This window comes from Dryas octopetala, chromosome 6 (genome assembly GCF_963921425.1).
Source record: "Dryas octopetala chromosome 6, drDryOcto1.1, whole genome shotgun sequence".
Classification (NCBI taxonomy): Eukaryota; Viridiplantae; Streptophyta; class Magnoliopsida; order Rosales; family Rosaceae; genus Dryas; species Dryas octopetala.
The window spans coordinates 12,613,038-12,629,806 of record NC_141371.1 but is presented as its reverse complement, the minus strand read 5'-3'; the positions used below and the strand labels follow the sequence as shown (position 1 = coordinate 12,629,806).

At 38.0% G+C, this 16,769-nt stretch overlaps 2 protein-coding genes across 3 annotated transcripts; one reads left to right on the top strand and one right to left on the bottom strand.

The window, feature by feature from the left end:
• Nucleotides 1–1,654: 1,654 nt before the first annotated feature.
• On the top strand, nucleotides 1,655–12,544 carry LOC147282484 (uncharacterized). 2 transcript variants are annotated; one of them, XR_015122872.1, is made up of 12 exons: nucleotides 1,655–4,887; nucleotides 5,055–5,294; nucleotides 6,425–6,554; nucleotides 7,338–7,490; nucleotides 7,652–7,887; nucleotides 7,998–8,067; nucleotides 8,892–9,098; nucleotides 9,783–10,018; nucleotides 10,898–10,976; nucleotides 11,078–11,218; nucleotides 11,839–12,150; nucleotides 12,263–12,544. XR_015122872.1 is itself a non-coding variant. In XM_086247547.1 (11 exons), the coding sequence occupies exons 1-11, from the start codon at nucleotides 1,868–1,870 to the stop codon at nucleotides 12,049–12,051; spliced, it is 4,725 nt and encodes a 1,574-aa protein (XP_086103673.1). In that variant the 5' UTR covers nucleotides 1,655–1,867; the 3' UTR covers nucleotides 12,052–12,544. The 2 variants fall into 2 exon arrangements, 1 of the variants encoding a protein (XP_086103673.1); XM_086247547.1 differs by having other exon boundaries at nucleotides 11,839–12,544.
• A 506-nt stretch (nucleotides 12,545–13,050) lies between these two features.
• Nucleotides 13,051–16,727, bottom strand: LOC147282483 (putative disease resistance protein RGA1). The gene is made up of 2 exons (XM_086248058.1): nucleotides 13,963–16,727; nucleotides 13,051–13,483 (listed from the first exon to the last, which is right to left on the bottom strand). Exon 1 carries the CDS (start codon nucleotides 16,538–16,540, stop codon nucleotides 13,964–13,966), a length of 2,577 nt encoding a protein of 858 aa, XP_086104184.1. The 5' UTR covers nucleotides 16,541–16,727; the 3' UTR covers nucleotides 13,051–13,483; nucleotide 13,963.
• Nucleotides 16,728–16,769: the final 42 nt, after the last annotated feature.

Sequence of the window (16,769 nt, the reverse complement as noted above, 5' to 3'; positions counted from 1 at the left end):
CACCACCCTCTCATTCTCTCTCTCTCCTCATCTCTCTCTTCTCCCTGCTGCACCATCCTCCCCGCGCTCACCACTATGCCAAGATCGCACAGGCACGCCCACCACCATGCCAAGCTCGTACAGCCCCAACGCCCGACCATGCCGCCGACGCCCGACCTCGCTCTGCCCAGTTCGTACGACCACGCCGCAGTGCCAGCCAAAAGGATGAGCTTCGCAGGCCGTTCGACAGTCATCCGCCAAAACCTGCGGGTTCGTTCGGCAGCCATCCACCGAAACCGGCGATTTCCTTCGGCAGCCACCCACCGAACCTTCGAGTTGCCTTCGGCAGCCACCCACCAAACCTTCGCTGCAACTCGAACTCCTCAGCCAGGTGGTGTTCGCCGGCGAACCAGGCGATGAGAAACCCACCAAACACTTCCTCTCTCTTCCTTCTTCCTCTCCACACCCGCCAACCACCCAAAAAACCAGCGACGGTGCCGAAACCAAAAGCACCACTCCAGGCGTTGATTCCGTTTTCGGCGGAGTTGGGAGTCAGGGCTGGTGTGTGTGTTTTTTTTGTCGGGGTGAAGGAGGGAAATGGCTGGTGTGTTTTTTTTTTTTTTTTTTTTTTGATGGGGGTGTGCAAAGAGAGAAAATGGAATTTGGCTTTGGGTGAGAGAAGGAGAGAAGAGTCTTTTCTCTTTGATATTTTTTATTTCTTTTAGGAAGGATGTGCAAAAAGAAATTTAGGGATGTGCAAATAGCAGCCCTCCAAAGAAACAAGAATTAATTACTCTAAGGTACCTTTTACTTATTGTTTTTACTCTCTAGTGCACCAATTAGTTTTTTTTAATAACAAGGTAAGTTGCAGCTAGCTGGCTTATCTTGAAATCTGGTTAATTGCCATTTTATTTCCTTTTTGTCTTTCTCTTTCTTCTCTCTTCACGTTCATCTTCTCTCTTTATGCATTTATGCCATTTTAAGTCAAACTGCAGTTTTTTGCATTTTTCTGCAGTTTCTAGAACTGCAGTTTTCTGCAGTTTCTGAAACTGCATAAAAAACTGTAGTTATGCAGTTTACAGTGAACTGAAACTGCAGTTTCTGGAATTACAAGTGAACTTTCTGCAGTTTCTGAAACTGCATAAAAAACTGCAGTTTATGCAGTTTACAGTGAACTGAAACTGCAGTTTCTGGAATTACAAGTGAACTTTCTGCAGTTTCTGAAACTGCAAATGAACTGAAACTGCAGTTTCTGGAACTGTAAGTGAACTGAAACTGCAGAAACTGCAATTTATTAGAGTTGAAACTGCAGTTTATTGGAGTTGCTGACTTGCAGTTTCAGTTTATTAGTGTTTTGGCATGTTGCAGCTGGTGAGGACACGGCAGGTATTTTTAATTTTTGTTATCCAGTGGATGTGGTGTCCGCAAAGGAATAATAGAATTGTGATAGTTGGCCCGCAAAGAAAGAAAGGGGCTTTGAGTGGTTTTGGTTAATAAATTTAGGTGCTAATACCTGTATGTTAATGTACCCAAGAAACAATGCACTTTTCGACCAGCAAACAAAGAAGTAACCATATTGGCCAAACAAAAAAAAACAAAGAAGTAACCACGTCACCAAATTTAAATTCCTTCCAGAGGCCATCGTTTTTTCCACTCTTGTGTGAAGTCCACGACTTAAACGAAGAGACGCAATGTGAGCCAAACCCAACAAATAAAACCCTCCGCTCTGCAACTTCTCATTTTTTTTTTCGCTTTCATTTGATCAGATACTCTCTAACTTCAAAAAACCCTAAAAATTCTTATTCAAAGTATTCACTTCTTTACACACACGAAACGAATCCCTCTCAATTTCCAAAACCCTAAATTTCAATTTCACGCTTCGCCGGAAATGTCGCCGGCGGCAGTGGATGTTCGGTCTCCGATCACCTCTCCGCTGCCCAAACCCTCCTCCACTCCTCAAAATCCTTACGCACCTGTACCCGAGATGCCTTCCTCTTCCACCTTCAGTTTCGGTGCTTTTGCTTCCAACGGAAATGAGAGTCAGTGTCAGTGCGGTCCGAACGTGCCCTCGCGATCGGGTCGGTCGCGGCCGAGGCTGGTGAAGTTGAGGAAGCAGCATGCGAGGTCGAGAACCGGGTCGGCTGATAGTGGGCCGGGGGCCAACCCGTTTTGCTCGGTAAGTGATGGTACTAGTGCTTCTAATGGGTTTAGTTTTTCGAATGGTGATTGTGGGGGTGTGGGGTTTGTGTTTGGTGCTAGAAGGAGTGGTCTTGATGTGAATTTGGACAATGGCGTGGGAGAGGGTGGTGAAATGGTGATAAATTTAAGTTGTGATGAGAGGGGGGATGTGAATACTGGGAATGGAAGGGAGTTTGATAAGCTTAAAAATTTGGATAATGGGAAGGGAGGGAGTGGGGAAAAAGTGAGAAATTTGAGTTGTGATGAGAGGGGGGAGGTGAATACTGGGAATGGAAGGGAGTTTGATAAGCTCGAGAGTGCGACTGTTATGTTTGGTGCTAAGAAGGATGATCCGGGGTCGAGATTGTTGGGGGAGAAGAGTGAATTTTGTGAAAATGTGAGAGGAATGGTTTCCAAAGAGAAGGGGAATAGGAAAACAGAGAATGAAACAGCGTGTAGAATGGTTGATAACATGGGTTTTGCATTTGGTGATAATAGGAGTGGTCTGGGTTCAGATGCAAATCCAGAAATGAGAGAATGTGGTGGATTTATGGATAGAATGAGCACTGATGATAGTGGGAAAATGAAATTAGAGAGTGAAGTAGAATGTAATGCAGGTTCTGTGCTTGGTGAGAGTAATTCAGCTCCAAATTTGAGTACCAAACACGGAGAGTCTGCAGAGCGTGTTGAGAAACTTGGTGATAACGAGGGTTTTGTGTTTGGTGCTGATCTGGGTGATTTTGAGTCTATTCCAAATTCAGGAAACAGAGAATATAGTGAAAATGAGGGGAAGGCAGGCCATGATGGCATTGGAAGTACGAAACTCAGTAATGAAGCTGAGGAAAGGAATAATAATGATATGGGTTTTGTGTTTGGTTCAAGTTGGTTTGATTCCATTTCAAATTTGAAATCAGGAAGGAGAAGCTCTAGTGGAAATCTTGAAACATTGGTTCCTGATGTCGGCATGAAGATGAAAGTAGAGAGCGAAACAGAGTTTGAGAAAGTGAAGGCTAATTCATTTGGATTTCATACAGAGAGTTGGAGCTCAGATAAGGATCATGATAAGGGCATTTTTTTATTTGGAAGCAGCAGTAAGAAATGTTCCAGTTTGACTGAATGCAAGGTAGCCAAGCGTCAAGATGAGATGAAATTGAGTAATGAAAATGTAGAAGATTGCAACACCAATTCAAGCAGTCAGAATGATAATCTGAGTTCTGAATTCAGTGGTAAGTGTAAACTTGTATTTGAAAGTAGTAATAGTAATGCTAATGTTTCTAGCAGAAGCTTTGAATTCAAGCCCTCTGCCAAAACTACAGACTCAAATAAGAACTCATTCACTGATGCTGGGACTGCGTCTGTGTTTAAAATCTATGGAAATGTTTCTAGCTCCTCTAGTGGAAGTTCAGAAACTAATTCTTGTGATCAATGTTCAGAAGGTCCTTCTGCATCTGAGAGAACTAATGGAGATAATCATGAAAGTAGTGATCGGAACCATATCATATTTGGAAGTGTTAGTAACACGATTGATGCCTCTATAGGAAGTTCTAGTTCTGAACAATTTACATTTCAGGCAGGAGTTGGTGAAAGTGTTGATGTTGGAAAATTTTCTCAGTGTCAGATTAATAATAATACACAACCAAATGCAGCTGCTGCGCCATGTTCATTCTCATCACCTGGTCTTGGCTTCCAACCAAATGGTCCTGTTTCTGAAGCAGCTTCTGTGGGTGGAGTAAAAAAGAATGGTGAAAATAGTTTTAGTGGCAGTCCAGATGGATTTGGAGTGTGCTTTGAGGACTTTCAAACACCATTATTGGATCCTTCCTGTCTTAGAGCAAGTCTATTTCCTGAGTTCAGTGTGAATAGATCAATTAAGGACAAAAGATCAAGGAAAACAAGGGGGAAGTCAAAGAAACCTTCCATGAGTAAGCAATGGCCAGGGAAAGATCATTTGCCCAAGGAAAGTAGTTCCCAAGAAAATCCAGACCCTTCTGGATGTTACTCGCCCATGGATTTCTCTCCCTATGAGAAAACTACAATTGCTGATCCACATTCCAGGGAAACTTCTGTGACATCCAACGACTCCTTCCCTGTAAATAATAGTGCACCCTATGCTTCCAATGCAACAGTTCCTCTTGATTCTAGAGGTGAAGATTTGGCTGCTGCAGGAGGGTTAGATGATAAAGGTGATCAGATATGTCGAGAGCCCTTTGAGGAGAATTTTAGGCATCATGGTGAAAGAATTTTTGTGCATGATTTTTTGTTTAAAGGGTCTGATTCTGGGAGTGAAACTCCCTGGTTTAGTTCCAAAAGTGAGCATGTCAGTGGTTTAAGTGCTGCTGGTGGGGATTCAGAAGAAGCAAGAGCTGGTTTTGGCTTAAATATAGAGAGGCAAGAAAGTGATTGTAGAACACCGTGTTTTGCTTCAGGTTTCAAAAATATGAAGGGGAAAAACTTTACATTTTTGGCATCATCTTCTGCGCAAAGTAGTTCAATAATGGGAAAACGTCGACAACGTCGAAACAAAAATAGGATGAAAGTTGCTCATGATACGTTTGTTATAACTCCAAGTCCAAATGTTGAATTTGGATCTTCTGACCAATTTACACCCCAAAGTAGCACACCTTTGCCTTTTGATGTAGTTGGCAAATCTGAGGCACATGGACAATTTAAGCAAGGCCATATTTCTTCTAGTGCTGCTACCCATGAAACCTGTGAGAAATGGCGAATCAGGTGCTCCTTGCATTATATTTCACGACCAGTTTTTATTTTTCAAGAAATTTATATATGATGTTGTTTCTTGGATCATTGGTTGTTTAGCTACTGTTTATGTTAGTTATATGTCATCTTGGAAAGGATTCTTATGTTTTTCACATGTGTAAGGATTATGTTTGTGTCAGGGGAAACGAAGCTTATAAAAATGGAGATCTTTCAAAAGCTGAAGAATTTTACACACACGGAATTATTTCTATACCCTCAAATGAAAGATCAGGATGCTGCCTTAAGCCTCTTCTGCTATGCTATAGCAACCGTGCCACAGCAAGGATGCATCTTGGAAGGATAAGGGAAGCTTTAGGGGATTGTGTGATGGCTACTGCACTAGATCCCAACTTCCTCAAAGTTCAAATGAGGGCTGCAAAGTAAGTCCTCCATTTGTATGCTTATGAATTATGCATTTATAGTGGCTTCAGCCTTCTGCAAAATCATTGCATCTTTTATCTATTTTATTTAATTTTGGTTACTAATAAATTTAGGTGTTCTCCTTGGGTGGGCTTAACCTGAACCTGTCCAAACCCAACCCAAATTTTGAGGTCGCCCTAATTCACTGCCTGACACCTAAACCCGAACATACAACCCGAGACTCGGCCCAAATTTGCAACTCATACCAGCAACCTGATACAAATATGTATTAATAACATATTCATATATCAAATAGTATTTAAGCTATCTATTATTCTGTCATATTGTTGTTGTTGAATTGGTGTTTGATTATTTGATTCTTAATATTCTGGATTTGGTCTTTTTCAATTTTTTTTTTTGACAGATTGGGTTCACTGGTTAAACCTATGGGCTAAACTAAACCCGACCAATCCGGGCAACCTGAGCTCATAAAATTACTCATAGGTTGAGATTATTTTGAGCTTATCCCAACCCGTGTGGGTTGAATCCGGGTTTGTAACCCAAACTAAGTATCTCGCTTGAGATCAGGCTAACCTTACAACTTGCCCGAGCAGTTATATGTCTTCTTTAACTGCTATGGTTATTGTATTTTTCATTTTATTTAAATTTTGATTTCTTTTTTTTTTTTGGGGGGGGGGGGGTTGAGGCGGTGATGTTGGATTATATTTACCAATATTCTGTTTTTTCTTGAGTCATATGGAAATGATTTGTTTACGCTCACTTAACAAATATTTTCTCGAGCTTATAGTTGACAATGATTCTTGAAAAGTTTCTCATATCCCAACTACACTGTTGAAATTTTGAAGGAATTGCAAGTTTGTTAAGCTATGTTAATCAAGCTTAAACTCCATCAGGGTTGGAAGAAGTTGTTGAGTGCCAAATTGAGAAATTCATCCTCATAATCTTCATTCTTAGGAGGCTGATTGTCTTTTGCATCTGGATCTGGTCTTTTTTGTTATGACAGTATATGGAACTCTTTTCATATCAATTCTGTATATGAAGTTGTATTTTCAATGTGTTGTTGCTCTTATGATGCATGCTATTAATACATTGTATGTCATCTAAGTATCTTTCCTATTTTGGGTCTCAGTTGCCATCTTCTGCTTGGGGAAGTTGAAAATGCAATGCAGTACTTTAATAAGTGCTTGGAATCAGGAACTGGTGTGTGTTTGGATCGGAGAATTGTAATAGATTCTGCTGATGGCATACAAAAGGCTCAGGTAATGCATTTATTTCTTCTCATATTTGTGATAGGGATGTAAGATTTTTATTTTAATGCTGTTTATAATAGTTTTATATCAATTAGTTATTGTATTTTGAGCTTGGTGATTGTGGTCAAATAGCCAAGGAAAAACAGAGAAGATGTGGTGGAGAAAGATTTATTTTCCTCAAAATGTCTTAACTTTCATTCTAACCATGTCATAGTAGATACTTTTTTGAGTGTTTGTTGGCCTGGAGAGTATTTTGTGAGTGTTTTTTTAGATGATCTAATTAATATTGTTTTAGGGATTATTATTTTTTTTTTTTGGGGGGGGGGGGGGGGGAGGGGGGGTGGTGAGTACACGTTTTATCTTCAATTTCATGGTGGGTGCAAAAAGCAAATGGGTGTATTGAGAAATAAAGTTGGTGCAAATAGCACCCATTTTTAATCCACCTATTCATCATTTTCAACTTTCACAGTACTTTTAGAACAAAATTTACCAAACAGAATACAGGTACTCCTGTTATCTAGGGCAAGTTTTACATAATATTAGTAAACATTTTATAGTATTAGTTGATTTTCTAAAGAAACTTTTGGAAAGCTGCAGAATTGTCTTTAGGAGCCAAAGGATAACAGTTGGTGTGCTTGATATGACTTATGTGGTCTTTATTTTATACATAATCAATGTTTCAGGTATCCACATGCATAGGGTTAGGGAATCGTATTAGGATCCATTTATTGATAATACATAAAGTTTATTAAAATATCGTGACAGCTATTTATGCAGTTTTCTTATTTGCAGAAAGTGGCAGCGTATTCAAATCGTTCTGCCAAGCTTCTGGAACAGAGAACTACTGATGCAGCTCTCAATGCTTTAGAAATGATTGCTGAGGCCTTATCAGTTTGTTTATACTCAGAAAAATTACTCGAATTGAAAGCGGAGGCTCTGTGTTTGGTCTGTGCTATATTCTCTACTCATGTATTTTCATTAGTTTCTTTTACTGAATCAATTGGTGTGGTGGTGGTTGGTGCTTCTTCAAATTTAAGTGTTTTTTTTTTTTCTTATACCCCAAGTTTTGGTCTGAATATTGTTTGTATTTTTTGTGCTTCTTGCAGTTGAGAAGGTATGACGAAGTAATTCAGCTGTGTGAGCATAGTTTGCATTTTGCTGAAAGGAATTTTGCTTCAGGGAACAGTGTAGCAAATATGGATGGTTCTGGATGTGACAATTACCCATTTGTTAGGTTGTGGAGGTGGTTCTTCATATCCAAGTCTTACTTTCATTTGGGAAGGCTTGAGGCAGCTCTTGCTTTACTTGAGAAGCTAGAGCAAGTGCGATCTATTAAAGACATGTAATACACAATTTTTCATTGCATACCTAACTTCTGTATTATTAAGTTCTGTCATGACATTCCTTTCTCTAATGACATGGAAGTTACTGAGTCTAATTTTAACTATGTAGGTATGCAAGTAAGAATTTGGAATCATCGGTTTCATTAGCTGTCACTATACGTGAATTGTTAAGCCACAAGGTAAGCCCTCTGTTGCTTTAATATATTATGGTTATTATCTCACTTGGATGGAGGATTAGTAGAAAGCTTTATAAATACGTCTCTTATATTGTCATACTTACTATATCATGTATCACATGTGTTGCATCAGTTATTATTATTATTATTATAGTTATTTTTAAAATGAATTGTTTTTTCTTTCTAATCTGGGGGAGGGGAGACTCGAATTTGGGGACTTCAAACAATGTGGAGTATTAAGTTAAGTGATTATCTTGCAAATGCAAAGAGAAGATTGGTAGCACATACTTCCACATCAAACCTTCATTAAGATAATTGTTTTCGTTGTACAATAATTCAATGATGGTTTTCAAATGATAGTTTGTATTGGTCCAAGGTGATTAACAATGACAAGAGTTCCTTGTCCTGGGGGATGAAGATTATAATCTTGGGGTCACTTCGTGCGGTAGAAACAAAAGGTTTCTGGTTATTCAATACTCTAATTACTTGAAATATGCCTTTAATATCTGGAGAAAATTAAAAAGGGAGGGTGGGGGGTGGGGGAAGGAATTACATTTTTGAGAATTTAATGGAAAGGTCGGTAATGTTTGGGCCAAACAAATTGAATTCTTATGTGTTGGAACTTGGAAGATATGTTTTTCCTCGTTCTTCTTGTTGTTGATTTATTTGGCCACCGTTCATAATAATAATGTTCTTGTTCTTCTGTCTAAGAGCTTTTATCTCTGTATCCAAATGTTTCAAATTTTTGTTAGCTATCAGTATGATTATTCTGCCAATAATTCGAGCATTTGAGATCATCTGTTAAGTTCCAATTCTCTTAAAAACAGAATGCAGGCAATGAAGCATTTAAATCTGGAAGATATACAGAAGCCGTGGAGCATTATACTGTTGCTTTCTCTAGCAATATTGGATCTCGTCCATTTGCTGCAATCTGTTTGTGCAACCGTGGTGCAGCACACCAAGCGTTGGGTCAGATTACTGATGCCATTGCAGACTGCAGTCTTGCCATAGCTCTTGATAGAAATTATGTGAAGGTATGCCATTTAGGTGCATTTCCAGCAGGATACTACATAAGCATGTGAGGGTACCCTAAGAAGGAACTTTTTTTTTTTTCTTTAATAATGTGAAGAGACCCTGTTTTGGGAATTTTGTTAGCACTTAATGACAGTCTTCATAACAAAGACCCATTTTTCTTTCCTGATTACTGAGTTGTAGATATCAAGATATTAATCCATTAAAATTTTCCGCGATCATTTAAATATGATAATTTCATTGGAAATCTTTCAAAATCTTGACCTTTTCCATTATACTCATCTTTTTATTTTAAAGAATTATAACTTGTTTCTTCCTTTGTAATCAGCAATTAATTGACCTTAAGATGATATTTGATATTCCAATTAATAATGCTAAAGGTACTTTTACAATGTGTGTAACTCAAGTCCTGCAGTTCTTACAGAGTGATCTAAATAAGTTTGAGCTACAATGCTATAATACTTTTACAATGTGTGTAACTCAAGTGTATTGATTTTTTTTTTTTTTTTTTTTTTTTGGAGAACAATTGTATTACTTTGTTGTCTCTTTGGCAAGAAATCAAGTTAATTTGTTAAATGTTACCTTTCTTTGTTCATGGTCTTGCCCCCTTTTTTAGCAATGAATTATTCTAAACTCAAATTGGTTCTGTAAGTATTCTTGTTTCTGATTGCTTCTGTCTTTAACAGGCAGTTTCTAGAAGAGCCACCTTACATGAGATGATACGGGACTATGGACAGGTGGCCAGTGATCTCCAAAGACTTGTTTCTATCCTTGAAAACCAATCTGATGACAAGGCCAAAGAGTCTAGTTTACAAGGTAGATCGAATGGCAGTGTAAAAGAATTACGCAATGCTCATCGACGTATGCCTTTGATGGAAGAAGAAGCTAAGAAAGGAATCCCCTTAAATTTTTACCTCATTTTGTAAGTTCTTATTTTATAAACGTCTTTATAACTTGCCTAGATGTTAGTGTTCAATGAATTATGCATGGTGTCATGGAAATTTAGGGTTTTAATAAACCAATGGAGTTAGTGTTTCATATATATGTATAAATATGTGTGTGTATATATATATATACCTCAATAGGGTATACCTCAACATAAATAAGTTGAGGTATACCTCAATAGAAAGAGCCTGATATACAAATAGATGGTTCCGATCATCAAAATACAATATGGAGTTAACCCCACAAGAGATCCCTTAAATAAGCTTATTTAAGGGATCCCTCAATGGAAAGGGCCTATATATGTGTGTGTGTGTATATATATATATATAATTGTTCTCTAGAGCTGATTATTGCACCTTTCCTTGTTTTTTTTTTTTTTTTTTGCGGATTTTCCAGCACCGAGTGATTGGCAGGAACGTTGAGCCCTCGGTGTCTGTTTTTTTAACACTGCGAATCGCCACTTATATATATATATATATAGAGAGAGAGAGAGAGAGAGTAATACTATTTGGACCAAATTAAGTGACCAAATGAGAGGGACCAAGTGAGGTGTCACTTGGGGAGATGTGGAGATGAGGGACCACATGGAGATAAGGACCACATGGAGATAAGGACCACATGTCCCTTAGATGCAATAAGGAGTATTCAAGTTGTGAAGAACTACTTTCATATTTTGACAGATTTACATTTTAGTCATGTTTGGTGTATGTATCCCCATGCCTAGATTTTTGGGAAGTTTATGTTGCCTGATAGCTTGACAGTTGAATTGGTGTAGCAGCTTAGTTGAGTTCAGAATATTGAGCCTATTTTGCTGCGACTTGTGCCAATAACTGATTATTGTAAATCTCAATGCCAGGGGAATTAAACCATCTGACACAAGCTCTGACATTAAGAAGGCATACCGGAAGGCAGCTCTCAAGCATCATCCGGACAAGGTTTTAACTTTTATACCTCCCATTGAGAAGTTTATGTATTCTTCTGTACCTCTAACAGCCCCTTTTTTTTTTTTTCTCTATTTTCTTTTTGTCGTATTTAGGCTGGCCAGTTCTTGGCAAGAAGTGAGGGTGGAGATGAAGGTCGACTCTGGAAGGAAATCTCTTTGGAGGTTCATAAGGATGCTGACAGGCTCTTTAAAATGATTGGAGAGGCATATGCAGTGCTTTCAGACCCTACTAAGGTTTTTCCCCTAGATGATTGCTACTTGACAGTTATTTACTGAAAAAAAAATTTTATTTATACTACATTATTCTATGTGATTGAAGCTTTAGTTGTTTTCGCATTCATTGCACTATAGACGTAATAATTATATGTAAGAAACACATTGATTTTGCGAGCTCCCACAGTATCTGTTTTTTGCCCTCTTAAGATATATTCTGGCCTTCCATAATTTAAAAACTGCCCCAAACTTTTTCTTTTTCTTTAATGTTCATTTTGGCAACTTCATAGCCTATATTGATGCAACAACTGCAGTTCTAAAATTTTGATTTTACAATTGAAAAGCTTTTGTATTTTGCATCCATTTTTTCTTTTTTCCTTTTGTTCATGTTTTGTTGTAAAGATGTTAACTCTTAAGTTGTAGCTAAATTTAGTACTTGTGACAAATAAGCTAAAGACCATTCATTTTTGGCGACATGCCATGCATTTTGTAAAGTTTGAAACCTTGTAGATGATAGGATGGTTGGTAACTTATCCTGTTGAAAGCACTAACTTTGTTAAAAGTTCCTGGGAGATATTTCAATCAGGACCTAAACCATACATTTTTACTAAATCTAGATTACAATTTTCTTCTGCCAACAGCGCTCACAATATGATCTTGAGGAGGACATGAGAAAAGAAGCAAATGAAAGCAAGGAGAGCAGTATCTATAGAAAACCTTCAGATTTTCAGAGTCCTGGACGCAGCAGCTATAGAAGACCTGATTTTCATAGCTCTCCATTTGAGAGAAGCTCTTATGGTCGGAACAGCAGGGAGAGTTGGAAGACATATGGAAATTCGTATTCTCGATGGTAAAAAGCAACTTGTAGACTTGAGTTTTATTCAGGGCAGGTTTTTTAATGGCCCTAGGCTTCATAGAGGATCAATGGAAATGTGCTGGCTGCTACTGCTCAGGTACTTACTTTCAGAAGAATGGATCCAGTCAAAAGTAGCCAAGTTCTTTGATCTGAAAATGAGCTTCATATGGACATTGAGATGTTGAGCTTGGTATCCATATAATTTACAGGAAAACAAATAAAGAGAAATTTTTGGCCTTCATACAGCAGCAATGTTTAGGTGTATAATTTACTATCTTCAAAATACAACACCTTCCCTGCACCTCTATATTCAGCAAGTGCTAGCGATGATGGAAGAAGAGCTGGAATTCTTTGGTGGAAACAAATAATAGTGAGGATAAAAAATTGTAAAATGTATTCTTGTTTGTATTTATGTTATAAATGGTTGCACCAATGTTATAAATGCATATTGAAAGGTGCCTAATAAAAAATTTCCGTTTCTAGCTTTTGTATTCTGCTTGTCATGTCTATTTTTGGTCAAACTGCTTGTCATGTCTAGAAAAAAAAAAAAAAAAACTAAATTTGATTGGTTGCTTTTTGGATGTTCACTTTGGCTAAACCGTACTAGAATTTCTAGTTTATGTAAAAGAGCAAACAAAAGTAACCCAATATTACAAATTTACAATAGAGGCCTAAGGTAGGGATGGGAATGAGAATGCCCATTCCATTGTTTGGTTATCATACGTTGTAAGAGGATGAGCATTCCTATTATTCCAAAATAATTGGAAGTAAGAATGTCAGATTCTCGTTCCTAGAAATTCAAGCTCCAAACGGACATCCAGATGAGTTTTGGGTTTGTGAGAATGTGGAGTGTGGTGTTGTCTCATATTGAATCTGAATTTCAGCTGGAATCCTAATTTGTATTGTGCATTATATTACTCAGTTATTACTTTCTCCTTTATTATTAATTATCAAGTGTTTATTAGTTCATAGTTTCTGAATTTAAGATTCTTATATTGATTTTATGATGAGTATTGTTGGAATATTAAAACAAAAGAGAGAAAATGAGAGCTTATAAATTAACAAGCTATAGGAAACTCTAAACTTAAACGAGCATAAGGCAAATAAGATTTAGAATAAAAGTGTCTGCAGCTAGCGAAATTCGGATAGCAAGTTTGTGCCACAATATGAAATGCAGTGTGATTAACTTCGATACAGAAGGGCACAATCATGCATCTTAAGAAGTTACACAAACATGTTTAATAAAACAAAATTATTGAAGCATAAATCAAATCACTAAAACATCCACATATATATCTCCTTGAAGTTATTAACATTCTCCTATTTCAAATTCCAATATCACGACTACAACCCAAACCAATACAAGACAACATTTTTTCACTCCAGTGCTGCTTCAATGACTGCATGTTTTTGCTGCCACCTTTTGAGATCTGCAATTGTTACGATTAAAGAAAAAAACTGACATTTAGATGTGCCATGAACATGTGATCGAAAACTATAGGGAAATTTGGTAGTTATAAAGATCACATGTATTTGTTCATTTTGGTAGTTAAAAGACTTATTACTCTGAAAAGTAATATCCTTAAGTCTAAAACATATTATCATCTTATTTCAAAAAGGAAAACATATTATCATTGAACTTAAGTTGAATCAAGTCTAACCAACACAATACGTGTTAGCTAATGAGATGAAAAGAACTCAAAACTTTATTTTGTTTTACAGTACTTTTTATAAAACATAAAAAAACAAACAACAAATAAGAATTAAACTTTCATCAAACTGATAACCGCTTAGACCTTTGGAATTAATGGCATAAAACATAAATAGCATTTACTATGAAACCCACAAATATGATATTGATAAGATAAGGAAGAAGAAATAAATACATAGATAGTAGATTGTTACGTACCTCAAAATGCGATTTGTTTGTGATCAAGTAGAATAGATGGGACATGAGAGATGTTGGACCAATCCTCACCTTCTTCCCTTTTGCATCTTTTGATCAAATCAGGACAGTCGCTAATTTCCAATTCTCTCAGCGCAGTGAGGTGATGCATCCCTTCTGGCAAACCTGACAATTTGGGGCAACCCTCAATCACTAGTTTCTGCAGCAACGTGAAGGTCTGCAACCACTCCGGAAGTACCTTGAGATCCCCAATTTCGCCGATACCCATGATCTCAAGAGTGTTTGCAGAATCTTGAAGCCAACGGGGCAAAACCTCCAGACTTTGATCCTCGATCACGAAAACTCGGAGATCTCGAATGCCTTGTCCTGATTCCATCAAATCAAGCTTCTCACATCGCCCGATCAATAAAGTGTCTAGTGCGGTCAAGCGTTCCATATTAGGCGGCATGGACTCCAGACTTTCACATCCCCAAATAAACAGTTTCCGAAGGTTAGTGAGGTATTGGATCCCTTCACCCAAAGATTTAAGATTGACACACTCTTTGACCCCTAAAAATTGAAGAGAGCTGAGGTGTCTAATTCCTTCTGGCAAATACATCTGCTGTGTAGTTAACACCAAGTGTATGAGGTTCACCAGGTTCCCAATGTCTCTGGGTAACTCCTTCAACCCCTTACACTCTAAAAGTATTAACGTCTGCAAATTGAGCAACTTACAAATGGAATCAGTAAGCTTTTCTATCCTACGATTACGAGACAGATCGAGGTATCTCAAGTGAATCAATTTGCCAATGGAACTTGGCAGGACCTCAAGAGTCGATTCCTTCAGATCTAGCACCCGAAGATACTTGAATCTCGAGATGCATGTTTTTAAAAATGATTCATTAATGCTGAATTCAGGAACCAGAATGGTCCGGAGTTTATCTGACTGGCGTAGGAATTCAGGAACCAGTTGCTCTTCTTGGGAGAAATCCTTTTCAGATAGTGACACATGCCGAACCCTTTCAAAAGCCGTTTTGGGACGGAAATTAACAGATGACAACTCTACCTGCGCCTCTGAGATGGCTAAATCATGAACTAGATCATGCATCTTAAAATCTATGAATACAGATGGAAGATCCACCTCTAATTGAAAGAAAGACCTAGAACATAATTGCCTTATGTAGTCTAGGCCTATCTCATCATACCCTTGGTTTCCATTAGAGGTTTCAAGGAAGCCATGCGCCATCCATAGTGGAATCAGCTGTAGACTATGAAATTCATAATCTTTTGGAAAAAGTGAACAAAAGACAAAACAAGGCTTCAAGTAAGGTGGCAATGCATTGTAGCTTAATTTGAGTGCAGGTAGAATGTCATCGTTTTGCTGTTCCAATGTCCATAGAGCATTATCCCTCACTTTCAACCAATCATTTCTTTCTCTTTTCAAAGACAGTAGGCTCCCTACAGTAGTTACGGCTAGAGGAACTCCTCCACACTTCTCAACAATACTGTCCGCAATTTCCATTAAGTGTGAATACTGCTTCTCTTCTCCTTTTCGAAATGCCCTTTTTATGAACAAAGACATACAATCCTCAGGAGAAAGACCTTTTAATGGATGTATGTGTGTGGAGCCCATAAGCAAAGCAACCGATTCATTACGTGTTGTGACAATGACTTTACTCCCATTAGCTCCAATCTTTAACAAGCTTTCTAAATGATTCCATTTGTTATTTGTTATTCCCATTGGCATATTATCCCAAACATCATCCAACACTAGAAGAAATTTTTTATCTCTCAAAACATCTTTCAACTTCTTCTCCAAACCATCCAAACTTTCATTCTCACAATTTTGATCGGTTGCAGATTTAAGAATTTGACGAATCAATGTTTTGTTGTCAAAGTCATTTGAGACGCACACCCACATTCTCAAACCAAATTGTTTTTTTACTGTATCATCATTGTATACCAATTTAGCAAGTGTAGTTTTCCCCAACCCTCCTAACCCAATAATGGAAATAACAGGAAAATTCACATCAGCATGACTAGTGTTCTTTAAGAGATGGGTGATAATCTTCTTTTTGTCATCATCTCTCCCAAAAATATCTGAGACGAGCACAGAAGAGCCGGTCTCCCTCTGCAGGTGCACGCCATGCCATTCTCCAACTCGTTCCGAGAGAGAAAACTTAGCTTTATCAATTGCAATTTCATCTAACCTTTTTCTTATGTCTTCGATTCTATGACCCATTTTAGAATGAAACACGAGTGGATTACAACGTGAAAGGAAGTTGCATACCTTTCCTCGTGCCTTTCTTCTGATACTCCCACGGTTGAGCACTTGCATCTGCAACTTTTGAAATTCAAATTCATCGAGCACTTCGTCTGCATCGTAGCAAACCTCTTTGAGCTTTCCTAACCAAATGGACAGTAGGGGATTCTCTGTCTGCTTCTCCTCTGCATCCAGGAGCACTATTTTGATGGTTTGTAAGGTCTCTTTGAGTTTGTTTAGCTCAACTTTGACACGCCATGCCAAGCAAATTTCTTGGTAAGTATGAGAAGCAAGCCTAGTCAACACTCTCTCTGCAATGTTGAAGGCTAATGACTCCATAATGATTCAGGGGGGGAGGAAAGGGAGTAATGTTATGTATGGTTGATTTGAGAAATGGGAAACGAGTAGATAGCTATGAAAGAATATGGCACTTTATGGATTGGAAACTTGGCTTGCCTGGGTCTTCCTGAAGCAATTGACCAATTAATCTTGTATATACATATGGAAAGCAGGCTGAAGGAGATAATTAAGGGACATGTGGGCCGGGCACCATGTGAAAGGAATCGTA

Excerpts from the sequence above, each read along its gene's own strand:
- LOC147282483 (XM_086248058.1), bottom strand. The coding sequence starts at position 16,540 with ATGGAGTCATTAGCCTTCAACATTGCAGAGAGAGTGTTGACTAGGCTT.
- LOC147282484 (XM_086247547.1), top strand. The coding sequence starts at position 1,868 with ATGTCGCCGGCGGCAGTGGATGTTCGGTCTCCGATCACCTCTCCGCTG. Across the intron at positions 10,019-10,897 it reads TTAAATTTTTACCTCATTTT|GGGAATTAAACCATCTGACA; the intron begins GTAAGTTCTTAT and ends TCTCAATGCCAG. Across the intron at positions 10,977-11,077 it reads TCAAGCATCATCCGGACAAG|GCTGGCCAGTTCTTGGCAAG; the intron begins GTTTTAACTTTT and ends TGTCGTATTTAG.